At 43.9% G+C, this 15,082-nt stretch overlaps 1 protein-coding gene across 1 annotated transcript in view; it reads right to left on the bottom strand.

Annotated features, from left to right (window-relative positions):
• SCN4B (sodium voltage-gated channel beta subunit 4) overlaps positions 1 to 12,184 on the bottom strand; it is a 77,096-nt gene extending 64,912 nt beyond the window's left edge. Inside the window, exons 1-2 of the mRNA XM_075838935.1 lie at positions 12,035 to 12,184; positions 11,586 to 11,720 (exon numbers count right to left, since the gene is read on the bottom strand). Coding sequence (XP_075695050.1) covers positions 11,586 to 11,658 — 73 coding nt within the window. The 5' untranslated portion in view covers positions 11,659 to 11,720; positions 12,035 to 12,184. The remainder of the gene's footprint in view (positions 1 to 11,585; positions 11,721 to 12,034) is intronic.
• Between the last annotated feature and the right edge of the window lie 2,898 nt (positions 12,185 to 15,082).

Genomic DNA, 15,082 nt, shown 5'->3' with positions numbered 1-15,082 from the left:
GCTGTAGAAATCCACTGCTGACAGTCCGCAGTGGAAATCTGCAGCAGCCGTTTTTTCATTGGTTTCTATACCTTTTTAGGAAACTTAGTTCAGACGTTGCGAAAAATAACAGTGCAGAATTTAGGCTGTGGTGCAGAATTTTCCCTCCGCAGCATGCACATTATGTCCACGTCTTACATTTATGTCCTTTCTATACCACAGGAAGTCCACGTCTTACATTTGTGTCCTTTATCTGCCACAGGACTCCCAAGTTTTACATTTATGCCCTTTCTATACCACGTGAAGCCCATGTCTTACATTTATATTGTTTTTATGCCACGAGAAGCCCATGTCTTACATTTGTGTCCTTTATCTGCCACAGGACGCCCATGTCTTACATTTCTTCCGACTTCAAATAGGCTGTGTTGGGTGACTTTAGATAGTATTCTGATTATAGCATTTATTTATTGTAAGTGTAATGAACTCTGTGGAGATCGGACAGTACTGAGAAATATAACATAGTAGTGACCAGGGGTTATTGCATACAATATACATATAAAAGTCATATGTGTTGGTAAGAAAATAATATATCGTATAGATAAAGGCCCTAAATTGTGTTGTGTACACAATCCCATTAAAGATGAAGCCTGATAATAACGGCATTCAGTTTTCTAATGATATAATAAGGTTATACATTTCATTTTATGTTCGGCTTGATTCACAGTGGGCATTTTCACTGCATTTTTGGTAGTGTGTTATTTTACCTCAGCAACCAAATATTCAATGTTAATAGATGGGAATCCATACTTTGCTAGCCATACTTCGTTTTATTTTCTCTGCAGTTTTGCTACAGTTATACAACATGATAATATTTCCTAGGTGTGGCATTTTGTGGTTTTTTTTTTTACCATTAACTACAAAGTTGTACATTAATATAATCACTTAGCAGTGTTGAACTAGGGTTCCTTGGGCGTTCCAGAGGACATTTTTTTGAACTCCCTCCATCTATACAGATCATGTTCATGCATTGCAATCCTTGTTGTTATCATAGAATATACAAGACATATCATCAATAAGATATAATAGGTTATTTGTGAATAAACCCAGAGGAAATATACCCAAATGTCTTTTGCTTGACCTTGAGGACCCATTATTGTGTCAGAGCTTGGATACTCCGGAGGATCCTCGGGTTACTATGGTGGGCTAGTTAACGAGCCGGCTTCAATAGAACTCAATGGGACTAGGCTTGTACGTGCGGCAGCTCACAAGGAGAGACTTGTGGCCACTCTGACAGCTCCCTCTCCCCTGAAGATGTTAGCTGCCTGCAGAGGCAGAAGTTTTTTTTATTACAATGTGTTAGCACTTGATGTACTGACACTTTGTAACATATATTTACATCAGTTTGGGACCTCTTTATTGCTATGACTTTAACATTACTCCTTCCTGACCCACTTCAAATTTTTTCCCTTTTTGCATGATAAATTAAAGAGATAACCTTTTTATTTTTACATACCCACTTGCATCCGACCGCCTTCTTGCTTTGTCAAATTGCCTTCAGGTTCACTGGTCAAAATCTGGGGTGGAGTATCATGGTGCAGAAATTATCCCACTTTAAGAATGGACTTTGATGACCATATGGCCAATGCCATTGGTCCATCAATTCATTGAATAGGGATATCAAGCAGTTCCCAGACTAAATGGCTGGCAATAGCATAATACACAGTGCCAGATCAGCCATTGTCACCCAAGGCACATTTAAATGGTCTTTACCATGGCCCAGCATATTCCAGCTGATATTTTACAAAAGAGAGGGAGCAGGGAAACTCCTGTAATGACGGGGTAAGGAGACAGACAAGTGAGCCCTAATCTACCCACCACTCAGTCCCTGCCTACTTGCACAACCCGTCCTAGGCGACGGCGTACAACTGGGCGACGGTCCCTACGCTCAATACGTGCACGAGAGACAAACAGACAAGGGTACACAGAAGCTAAGGGAAATGGGGCAGTTGCCCACGGCAACACCGTGAGCAACAAGAGTAGTGAACGAGCCGAGTCAAACCAGGAGCGTACGTGGTACCAAACGCAGAGCAGGAGCATAGTCAGTAAAGCCAGGGTCAAAATGAAGCTGATGTCAATAGTAATAGTTGGAACAGCAGAGCCAGGAAACAGAGGGAATGACAGGCAAAGACAAGAAGCAAATGAAGGTATACATATACCGAGGGCGGGAGCTAGAACCGTCTGGCCTGGCTGTGATAGGTTCTCCCACTTCTCAGCCTGCCAGCCTTAGTGGTAGCAGATCGAGTCACTCTAACAGACCTAGAAGCAGCGTGAACATCCCGGGCAGGTACCCAAGTCCTCTCCTCAGGCCCGTATCCTCTCCAATGGACCAGGTACTGGAGGGAACCTTGGACCATCCTGCTGTCCACAATCTTGGCCACCTCGGATTCTACCCCTTCAGGGGTGAGAACAGGTTTCCTCGAGGTAACCAAGGACCGGGAGCAGCGTTTCAGGAGGGAGGCATGAAACACGTTGTGTATTTGAAAAGACGGGGGTAACTCCAGCCGGAAGGAGACAGGGTTAAGGACCTCAATGACCTTGTACGGCCCTATAAACCGGGGAGCAAATTTTTTTGGACGGAACCTTAAGGCGCAAATTTTTTGAAGACAGCCACACCAGATCCCCGACCACAAACAAGGGGTTAGCAGAACGTCTTCTATCTGCCTGAGTCTTTTGTATGCTCTGGGATGCCTCTAGGTTCTTCTGAACCTGGGCCCAGCCTATTCACAGTTCTCGATGAACGACATCTACCTCGGGATTGTTGAAACCACCAGGTGAAATGGAGGAGAACCATGGATTAAACCCAAAATTACAGGAAAAGGGGGAGACCCCTGACGAGTTACTGACCTGGTTATTAAGGGAAAATTCGGCGAGGGGAATGAAGGAGACCCAATCATATTGACAGTCAGAGATAAAAGTTTCAGGATGGAAGGCCGAGAAGAAGGACAGATCAATCTCCAACTTTTTACAGAAAGCTCTCCAAAACAATGAAACAAATTGTACCCCTCTGTCAGAAACAATATTGTCAGGAACCCCATGGAGACGCAGGATGTGTTTGACAAACAAGGTAGCTAACGTCTTGGCATTGAGTAGTTTCTTGAGGGGCACAAAGTGGCACATCTTACTAAAGCGGTCTACTACAACCCACACCACCGACTTGCCTTGAGATGGAGGCAGATCGGTGATAAAATCCATGGAGATATGGGTCCAAGGTCTCTGGGGAATGGGCAAAGAACATAGTAAGCCCGCTGGTCGGGACTTGGGAGTTTTGGACCTAGCACAAATTTTACAATTGGCGACGTAAGCCTTAACGTCTTTAGGCAACCCAGGCCACCAATAGTTTCTAGCAATGAGGTGCTTGGTACCCAGGATGCCAGGATGGGCAGACAGTGCAGAGTCATGATTCTCCCTGAGTACCCTTAGCCGGAATTGCAGGGGAACAAACAGCTTGTTCTCATGAAGGTTCCCAGGAGCTGAACCTTGATCAGCCGCAATTTTGGAGACTAAGTCAGAATTAACAGAGGATATTATTATACCTGGGGGCAAAACACAAGCAGGATCTTCCTCCGAAGGAGGGCTGGCCAAGAAGCTACGCGACAGTGCATCAGCTTTAATATTTTTAGACCCAGCCCTATAGCTGACCACAAAGTTGAATCTAGTAAAAAACAAGGCCCATCGAGCTTGTCTCGGGTTAAGCCTCCGGGCAGATTCTAGGAAGACCAGATTCTTGTGGTCGGTTTGGACCGTTACCTGGTGCCTAGCCCCCTCCAAGAAGTGGCGCCACTCTTTAAATGCCCATTTAATGGCTAAACGTTCGCGGTTGCCCACGTCATAGTTACTCTTAGTGGGCGAGAACATCCTGAAGAAGTAGGCACAGGGACGGAGATGGGTGAGGGACCTGGTACAAGACCGCACCCACTCCCACCTCGGAGGCGTCAACCTCCACGATGAATGGCTCCATTTGGTTAGGCTGAATCAGCACTGGGGCAGAGATAAAGCACTTCTTAAGGATCTCAAAAGCCTGGACCGCCTCCGGAGGCCAGTGGAGGAGATCAGCACCTTTGCGAGTAAGATCCGTAAGAGGCTTAGCGATGACCGGGAAGTTAGCAATGAATCTCCTGTAATAATTAGCAAACCCCAGGAAGCACTGTAACGCCTTCAGGGAGGCAGGTTGGACCCATTCAGCCACAGCCTGAACCTTGGCCGGGTCCATGCGGAATTTATTAGGAGTGAGCATTTGACCCAAAAATGGTATCTCCTGCACTCCAAACACACATTTTTCGGATTTAGCAAAGAGTTTGTTTTCCCGAAGGGCCTGGAGCACCTTCCTGACATGCTCAATGTGGGAGGACCAGTCCTTGGAAAACACATGTCATCAAGGTACACTACAAGAAATACTCCCAGGTAGCCTCTTAAAATCTCATTTATGAAATTCTGGAAGACCGCGGGAGCATTACACAACCAAAAGGGCATGACGAGGTATTCAAAATGACCTTCGGGCGTGTTAAACGCAGTCTTCCACTCATCCCCTTCTCTGACTCGGATAAGGTTATAAGCCCCCCGAAGATCAAACTTAGAGAACCATTGGGCCCCCTGAACCTGATTGAAGAGATTAGGAATCAAAGGAAGGGGATACTGGTTCCTTACAGTGACCTTATTCAAGTTTCGGTAATCGATGCACGGCCTAAGACCACCATTCTTCTTCCCTACGAAGAAGAAGCCAGCACCTACCGGAGAAGTAGAGGGGCGAATGTAACCCTTGGCCAGGCTTTCCTGGATATATTCTCTCATGGCCCCACGTTCGGGACAAGAGAGCTTAAATATCCTACCCTTAGGGAGTTTAGCTCCTGGTACCAAATCGATTGCGCAATTGTATTCTCTATGAGGAGGTAACACTTCGGAGGCCTTTTTAGAAAAAACATCAGCGAAGTCCTGAATAAACTCAGGTAGATTGTTCACCTCCTCAAGGAGAGAAATAAAATTAACAGAAAAACAGGACGTCATGCATTCATTACCCCATTTAGTAAGATCCCCAGTACTCCAGTTAAACGTGGGATTATGCATCTGCAACCAGGGAAGGTCTAAAACCAAATCTGACGATAATCACTGCATCACCAGTACAGAACACTGCTCCAAATGAATGGAGCCAACCATGAGTTCAAAAACAGGGGTATGCTGCGTAAAATAACCAATAGCAAGTGGAGTGGAGTCGATACCCACTACCGGGACAGGTTTAGGCAAATCAATCAATGGCATAGCTAGAGACATAGCAAATTCCACAGACATAATATTAGCAGAAGACTCTGAATCCACGAAGGCACTGCCGGTGGCAGACCTACCCTCAAAAGAGACCTGAAAGGGAAGAAAGATCTTATTAGGTTTCATATTTACGGGAAATACCTGTGCGCCGAAGCGACCTCCCTGATTCTCACTTAGGCGCGGAAGTTTTCCGGCTGCTTACTCTTACGCCTAGGACAGTTGTTCACTTGATGCTTGTCATCCCCACAGTAGAAGCAGAGACCATTCTTCCTGCGGAGCTCTCTACGTTGTTGGGGAGACACGGAGGCCCCGAGTTGCATTGGTTCATCCAAGTTTTCCGTGGAAGAACGAAGCAACGGAACCTCGGGAGCCATCATGGGGGAGCCAGAGGAGAAGGCACAAAAACGTTCAAGTCGTCGTTCCTTGAGACGTCAGTCAAGACGTACTGCTAAAGCCATAACCTGATCTAGAGAATCAGAAGAGGGATAGCTAACTAACAGGTCTTTCAGGGCGTTCGACAGACCCAATCTAAACTGGCACCTCAAGGCAGGGTCATTCCACCGAGAAGCTACACACCACTTCCTAAAATCAGAACAGTACTCCTCAACGGGTCTCTTACCCTGACGTAAGGTCACCAGCTGACTCTCGGCAAAGGCAGTCTTGTCAGTCTCGTCATAGATGAACCCGAGAGCGGAAAAAAAAAGGTCAACAGAGGAAAGTTCAGGGGCGTCAGGAGCCAAGGAGAAGGCCCATTCTTTGGGGCCGTCCTGGAGCCGGGAGACAATTATACCCACTCGCTGGCTCTCAGAACCTGAGAAGTGGGGTCTTAGACGGAAATAGAGTCTACAACTCTCCCGAAAGGAGAAAAAAGTCTTCCGGTGCCCTGAGAACCGGTCAGGCAACTTGAGATGGGGTTCAAGAGGTGAGGTGAAGGGCACTAGCTGGTTAGCATCACGCTGGTCGCACCTCTGAGCCAGGGCTTGGACCTGTAGGGAGAGACCCTGCATTTGCTGAGCCAGGGTCTCAAGGGGGTCCATTGTAGTAGGAACCAGGGTAGAAAAGGTATATGGGCCTGTGATTATGTAATGACAGGGTAAGGAGACAGACAGTTGAGCCCTAATCTACCCGCCACTCAGTCCCTGCTTACTTGCACAACCCGTCCTAGGCGACGGCGTACAACTGGGCGACGGTCCCTACGCTCAATATGTGAACGAGAGACAAACAGACAAGGGTACACAGAAGCTAAGGGAAATGGGACAGTTGCCCACGGCAACACCGTGAGCAACAAGAGTAGTGAACGAGCCGAGTCAAACCAGGAGTGTACGAGGTACCAAACGCAGAGCACGAGCGTAGTCAGTAAAGCCAGGGTCAAAATGAAGCTGAGGTCAATAGTAATAGCCGGAACAGCAGAGCCAGGAAACAGAGAGAATCACAGGCAAAGACAAGAAGCAAATGAAGGTATACATACACCAAGGGCGGGAGCTAGAACCGTCTGGCCAGGCTGTGATAGGTTCTCCCACACCTCAGCCTACCAGCCTGAGTGCTAGCAGATCGAGTCACTCTTAAAGGAACAGTGTCATCACAATTATTTTTTTAATATGTTAAAGATGTTAGTGCTTTATTAAAAACGTTTATATTTATTTGTGTGTTTGTGTTTTACTTTCTTATTTTTACACTTTTTCTTCCCTTCGGGGGCTGCCATTTTTTTTTCCATTTCTGTATGTGTCGATTAACGACACATACAGACATGGAATACGGCAGCCACAGTCCCATAGGGACTGCGAACGGGGCCCGTTCCATCCACTAACATGTACGCCGTCTGTGTGGGAATTGCGCATGCGCCGCTCCCACACAGTCCAATTTGAAATGCGCGCCGTCCAGCGCCATTTTCCTGTGGACCGGAATTCGCGGCCGGACAGTAAGATTACTACTTCCGGTCGCGGCTTCCGGACTTGTGCACTTGGACCAGCGGCAGCAGACGGAGCGGACGGGCCGGAGGGAGCCGCGGCGGCAGGAGCAGGTAAGAGATTTCTATGTATGTTCGTGTTTGTGTACGTTTACTACTGTATGTAAACCTACTACACTGTGTGTTAGCTCAAAAAATGGCGACACACAGTGTAGGAGGTTAGACCGTTCAAACCCCTCGTTTATCCCGGCACTAGCCAGGATAAAGGAGGGGGGGATGCTGAGAGCTCACTAGAGCGAGGGCTTTTTACCCAATTTTGCAATGCTGCAATTTTGGGAATAGCTCCATCTAGTGACCAGCAATGGGAAATACTATAAATTAGAATTAATTTATAATATTTCCTGACTCGTGAAAAAAATAAAAAAAATTTGAACAATGTTTAATCACCTACACACTAAATGTTTAATTAAAAAAAAAAAAAACATGTTTTTCTGGCAACACATTCCCTTTAAGGTATGTTCACACGCTTAACAAAAAAAGTCTGAAAATACGGAGCTGTTTTCAAGGGAAAACAGCCCCTGATTTTCAGTCGTTTTTTGAGCAACTCGCGTTTTTCGCTGCGTTTTCTACGGCCGTTTTTGGAGCTGTTTTCATTGGAGTCTATGAGAAAACGGCTCCAAAAACGTCTGAAGAAGTGTTCTGCACTTCTTTGAACGAGGCTGTAATTTTACGAGCCGTCTTTTGACAGCCTCCATTACGTCTGAAAATAGGTCATGTGAACCCAGCCTAACAGACCTAGGAGCAGATGCAGACTGATTAACCACGGGCGTCGACACAGAAGCTGTGTCTGGCAGATCCTTTACAACTCCACTGCCAAACACCAACAACTGATTAGGTAAGAGGGTATTCCTTTTTTTATGACTTATTAACGATAGAGGTATTTCAAATTAGACACTTCAATTCAGTAAATCATTTTTAAGGGTTAATAGTTTCATGTTTTTATTTCCTAGCAAACAAAAGTTAGGATTTCATGGAAATCATTTTGCCCTCATTGACTCCCAAATAAAGCATAAAGTGTAAAAGTACAAGAACGCCCTTTACTCCAGACGCAGGATGCAGCCGCAAAGTAAAGATGACGTAGAAGAGCAGTTATTTCTTGTCTTTAGAGCATAACTCAGGGACGTATATATACCATAGAGGAAGCCCTTGAGAGAGATGGACTAGCCCAGGTTGGCTACATCTCTTACTTTAATGGGTGGTGAGAACCTGTCATTGTATCTTCTCTACATAGGATCTATAATATTATTAAACAAGGGTGTGGGGAATTAACACAAGGTTCATGAAACGGTGATGGGGGGAAACGAGAACAAAGTCCTCCTGTCTCCGATGGTTAGAGAATTGATGGTGTTAGCCAGCACAAGAAAGGGGCCCATTTTAATCTTTGGTTCTGTCACCTCTATATACGCCTCTGGCCTAATGCCACTGACAACCTTAAAACTCCTGCATAAATCAATATTTCACTCGCTGCATGTTACATTGAGGAAGCTAAGATATGATGACTTGTTTGTTGGAGTGGAGACTTCCCACTATATCTCTGCAATACATTAAAATTCAGTTCTTAAGTGGTGACCTTCAAGACTGTGGCTGGAGGAGGAGGGTTGTTTGTTGACTTATGTCTCGTCCATAAGTGGGTGCGATATGTGCATTATTTCCTATGTATATATCCATGTCCAGAGTGTATACTGGGAAGTGTGAGCTAGCGGTGAACATATCGCCGGTGCAGTTGATTCAGCTGCATAGGGGCCCAGAGGGGGTCGGTGTCCGCTCAGCTGCCCTAAACGCTGTGCGCATAGAACGGCACGGCCGTGTGGCAGACGGAGGGGGGCCCCCTTCCACCCTGTGAACTTTCGGCTACTCACAGATCGGGCCCCCTTCCTTCACATATGTTATTGATGGCATCAATAACATATGTGAAGGAAGGGGGCCCGATCTGTGAGTTGCCGAAAGTGCACGGGGTGGGAGAGGGCCTCCTCCTTCTGCCGCACGTCTGCGCCGATCTATTACTTAGAAAACGTATTAGGAGGGGAGGGGCCTCGCGAGGCTTGCTCTGTCTGGTGGTCTTCATCACCTAGTAACCAGTGTCACTGTCAGATGCAGTGTAAAATCTGACAGTGACGCTCACTAGGTGACCAAGACCACCAGATAGAGCGTGCCACACCTAGAAAGCAGCATCACTATCTTCGAACCAGTTATTGATCCGGGATAGAGGCGCTACTGAAATTAAGCCTAATACTGGTTGGCTGAGCCTCTCAGCCAATCAGTGTTAGGGTTCTTCTTGCACCTGCCCCTGATCCTGCCGATGCTTTTACTGTGTGGTGTGTGTGCTGAGCGTCGTGAAGGGGACTGACTGAAAATAAAAATAACTAGGAGGTAGTGGTTGCTGCCCTGTCTGTAGAAAATGTTGGAGTGGAGCGGAGCTCAGTGGAGAGTTAAAGGGGTTTGCCCTTCTTTAACATTTATGGCATATCCAAAGGATATGCCATAAATGTCTGATAGATGTAGGTCCCACCTCTGCTACCTGAGCCTATCACTGAAGCCCCCTAAACTCCGTTCTGTTTCCTGGTGACTTCCTGATTACATTGTCGGGAGTTTCGAAAACAGCAAAGCTCACTGAGCTACGCTGTTTCCGTAACTCCCATAGAAGTGAATGGCAGTTACGGAAGCGGTCTTGGTCAGCTAGTGAGTGTCACTGTCAGATGTTGCACTGCATCTGACAGTGACGCTGGTTACTAGGTGAACCTGTTCAGGGTTTAACTTTTCTGTCATCACTTCATCGGTTCAGCACTATTGCATTCCTATAGGTGAAGTATCGCAAGTTAGTCCTGCTTGATAAATGACAGTGCAATGATAAAGTCATTATAAGTTAGTTACATGAGTGCTTTGTGTTATACTCAGTTATTAAATATGGAAATTATTCACATGATTTATGTTTGTTACTTGAGTTCTAAACTAGTAATAAAATGTGCAATATGGATTTGTATAGTTTTATATGCGCGCGGGCATGGTTAGGTTATGGGGGGCCCAGGCACATTCTCTGCACAGGGGCCCTCTGCAGTCTGTGTCCGCCTCTGGTGTAAGCACATCTAGTGGTGTTATTTATACACCACAGCAAACCTCTACAACGTATTTTATAAAAGACATACAATTTGCTATATGCTAGAGTAAAACTTGTAAGGTAATACAACTATAAGGCTATGTTCACACGCTTAACCAAAAACAGCTCCTGATTTTCAGCCATTTTTTATTCAAACTCACGCTTTTCGCTGCATTTTTTCCAGCCGTTTTTGGAGCGGTTTTTCTATGGAGTCAATGAAAAACGGCTCCAAAAACAGCTCAAGAAGTGACATGCACTTCTTTTTCGCGGGCGTTTTTTTACGCTGACATTTTTAAATGCAGCCGTGTAAATATAAGCCTCGTCAGAACAGAACGCCGTTTTTCTCATTGAAATCAATGGGCAGATGTTTAAAGGCGTTCTGCCTCCGATTTTTCGACCGTTCCGAAAAACGTCCGAAAATAACCCGTGTGCACATACCCTCAGTGTTAGAGAGTCAGGCATAATATAGATTTTACACCATTTTTTTTAAATGTAATGTTATATGTTCTCACTACATTAAGTGTGGTTTTAGGGTGTAATATATGTCTGGTTTAATGGACGACCATGTAACAGCTAATACAAGGAATCTGCTGATAAGTAACAGATTTTTACCTTTAAGTCTAGAACAATATGTTGCGTGGATCTTATAATCCTCAATACACAAGGATTTAAGTCTCCTGGGACGATGGAGACAGTCAGCAGGTAGCGGACTACTATGACAAGTGACAGGATTGGTATGTTGCTGACTCAGCATGCAGTTTTTTGAGCTTAGTGCTGAGTCATTGACAGAAGATACAAATAATCTGTTCACTTTGTATTTTTTTTTTTTCTCCTCTAAAATGCCCTAGATATGTGCAGAATTTTGCAAGCTAGGCAAAAAATATCAGACCTGTATTATATCAACACAACCTAAGTAATGACATACACCACACCCTCCTGTAGTATCTAATTCCTGCAGTACCCCTGCAGTCCCTGTCTGGCATTTAGTGTGTATAGTGTGTGCTCAGGTGAGGATCACATTTGGATACACTTTAAATACTTGCGCTAATACGGAGAGAGTATATAGACACACACACTCTGCCCCGGCACATTATCTAGGCAGTGATGGAAATCTGCATACAATGTAACTTTCCTATTATCCTATGGCAGGTCCTAGTCAGAGACAATGTTGCTAAGCAGTATAATAAGTTAGCAGACTATACACCTTATTAAACGAATGATGCCACTTACCCAGGGTCGCAATGAGGCATGACTGACGTATATAGGGGAATAATTCTCGCTCCCACGGGGGTCCCATGGGCATTTTCTATCAGGGGAGTATGGAAGTTGAGAAACAAAATACCAGGAAAGAGCCGTGATGATGAGCTTAAAGAAAAAAGAAGAGCATGTGATAAAATTAATACCCTTCGTCTTGTCAGTATCTGGCAACCCTCTTTGTGTCACTACATGCCCTCATATAATGGAGAGAATCAGCAGCACCAATCCAGAGTGGTGAAGGGTAGAGTCTACATATACTATATACCCATGACAGGTGATGTCTCTTAGGACCTTATTAAGCCATACAAATAGGTACAAAGTACAATAAATATATAAATCTCACAAAAAGTGAGTATAATAAATGTACAAACTGCATGCCCCCTGGTGACCCTCACTCTATGAATAGCCCAGTGCCCACTTACCTGCCTGTGTTAGTTCAGTGTAGGGTATCTGTGACTCCCCCCACCTTCTCCCCTTTTCTCTCCTGTCACCTCTCCTCCTCTCTCTATCCCTGGACTGCTTCCCATGTGCAGACACACTACTGCTGACTTCTCATCTCTGCAGTTTTAATGGGGGAGGAGAGAGTACTAAGCCCTGCCTCTGCCCCTGTCTGCAGATTCTTCTGTATCAGAGTAGAAGATACTCTCCATCACTATACAATGCAGTGACTTCAATGCAGGCAACACACAGTATATGTATGCACAAGTGCTGCACTATGTATTCTACACAGTATATGCTGCACTATATATGCTGCACAGTATATGCTGCGCTATCCGATCACACATTTCACTAGAACAGTACATCTGAATGTCATATTAACAATGTAACAACACAGCAGTTTCTCCTTATACAACATTCTATTTACAAATATTTACTATATTTACAATCATATTTACAAACAATTCCCCAAGAGATACACTTTCTTATTAACTTATACCCTTAGGTCTATTAGACAATGAATACAGATGTAGCAGAGCTGACTTTGTCATATAGCACAACTCATCCTGGTTTTTTCCAATAGGCCAGCTGTGGATTTATATAGAACTGCAGACAAATCTTATGTAGAGAGATATGTCTGAGAACAAATAATGCATTCCCCAAGAGTTAAATGACAAATTCAGCTCTAGCGGTCCAATGCAGGATGGACAAACTGCAGACAGATTGCTGCAAGACTATTATAAATACTCCAAATCATTATGTAGGCTCTAAATAATAAGCGCTCTTTTTATTTTTTTATAATTTTATGGTGTGTCGCTATTTTAGCTATAGAGCATATAATAAAGAATATATAGGTAAAGATGCATGGAATGTCATAGACTAGGCAATGCCTATAGATGTAAAGGACAGAGAAAGGAGGGGGGAGGTTAGTAGCACATGGGACAGGGAGAGGAGGGGGAGGAGAGACAGGGAGAAAAGTCCTGTAATCAGATTTTGAAAGAAATGACAAGGAGCGAAGAAGCAAGGGACAATTATAGGGACATTAATAAGGGATCAGAGCGGACATGGAGGGAGGTCAGGACAGGCTGAAGGAATATATGAGGAGATGGCTTGTGACTAGTAGGTGCACTGAAGACAGAAGTCCATAGAGAGAACAGAAGAACAAGACAGGACAAGCTGCAAGATCCCAGTCTGGTGGGTAAGAACTATTACTTCATAACTGCATAAGAGTTATTCTAAAAAGTAATTATTATATATATTATATATTATATAACTGTGTGACTTCCCATGTGCATGTTAAGGTTGTATGGTGCTATTTATGTCACTACTTTCTATGTTTAGAAATACAGTCTATTATTCTCTGTATGCAGCCACTTCAGGCTGGGGAGAGGCTGACTGTAGTGTTCTTCAATGGGATTATTGGCAGGAATTACAGAAAAATGTCTGCACCATGATCCCTACTTCTACCTAACAGTAACATGTATATACAGATGTAGGACTGATATAAGCAGCGCTTTTTTTTATAAACTGTGGACTACAAGCAGGTGTGGAAGCAGGATTTTAAATGAGGGATCCTAAATATGTTGGTGCCCATGACAGAGAAAGCTGATTTCTCCAATTATACTTACTTTGTCAACTTCTACATGCATTACATCACTCATTTTTACTTAGAATGCTTTAAGGCTAAGTGATGGTATTCTACTAATACACCTGGTGGTCAATCAATTAACACCTAGTAACTCTGGTGGTCTAGGGCAATGAATGGGTTAATGCTGTTATCCATTATCCATGGTGGTCTAGTGTGAATATAGGTTAATATTAAATTATAATATAATTGCATTTTATTTCATATAAACAGGTCCAGGATAATGCAGAGAGATCATTTTTCGTGGTGACAAAAATAAATAATTGTTTTCATTTAATGTAACCTTTTCTCCTAAACTGTTAGGAAACCCACCCTAAGCTTGCCCATGCAATTCACACAACTATCTCGTTAAATAATTAATTATCAAATTATGTCTGCCTGCAGCTTCATTGAATTCAATAATAAATCGGCATGCAGTAAGCTCTCCTAGGGGTGGAAAAAAAGGATTTTTTTTAAGTTAACGCTACACTTTCTCTTGAACCGCTTAGACGGGCGTTATAGGCACTAGGAACCCCTACCTATGCTTGCCCATGCTGTTCACACAACCTTCCAGTTAAATTATAAAAGTTTGTATACCTGCAGCCACCACTAGAGGGAGCTCACTACATTAGGATTTATACATTAAACCCATTGAACTCAATAATAAATCAGTATACAGTGAGGTCCCCAAGCGGCAGCAGAAAGAATTGTTATATTTTAATTTATTTTCTCCTGAATGATTCAGTATGTGCTGAGTTACATCAAGGTTAAATGACAAAATGAAAAGGATATAGTGATCATTTCTATAAGAGGATCGCTGGAAGCAGAGGTTTTTTGCTTATCATTTTCCTTCTATGCATTTCTCTTGCTATTTGTGTATTGTAAGCACCTTTGGCTTTCTACAGTGGTATTACTATATTATACAGATGCAGCCTGAAAGTCTATCAACTGAATGATATGAGTTTTAATCCTTCCAGGTTGTGTCACTGTATATTACATGTACTAGACATTGTATCATGGAGAATAAAATATTACCTGGACACAGCAAGTTTAAGATTTGACTGCTCATTCTCTCTAAGGTCCTGTTCACATAGTTTTTTGGCGCTGATTTTGATGCGCAAACCGTGTCGGAAGCAGGGCCAAAAAACTTCAGAAATTGCCCCCTCCCCTCTTGATTTCAATGAGAGGCAGAGGTGTTTCTTTTCCTGGGTGGCTTTTAGCTGCCTTTCTTGCCGCAGATTTTTTCTGACTGCAAAAACTCAGTGTGAACTAGGCCTTAGAAGGAATATTTTGATGCCATTCTGATGTTTCCATTAGAACTTTTTTACGAGTATATTTATCTGGGTTTTTGGTCCTGACCCTAGTAGGCTTACACCCATCCATTTTTGGTGACTGTGCACAGGTTTTT

Source organism: Rhinoderma darwinii, chromosome 10, assembly GCF_050947455.1.
Source record: "Rhinoderma darwinii isolate aRhiDar2 chromosome 10, aRhiDar2.hap1, whole genome shotgun sequence".
NCBI classification, from domain to species: domain Eukaryota; kingdom Metazoa; phylum Chordata; class Amphibia; order Anura; family Rhinodermatidae; genus Rhinoderma; species Rhinoderma darwinii.
This window is presented reverse-complemented; position numbering and strand designations above follow the sequence as displayed.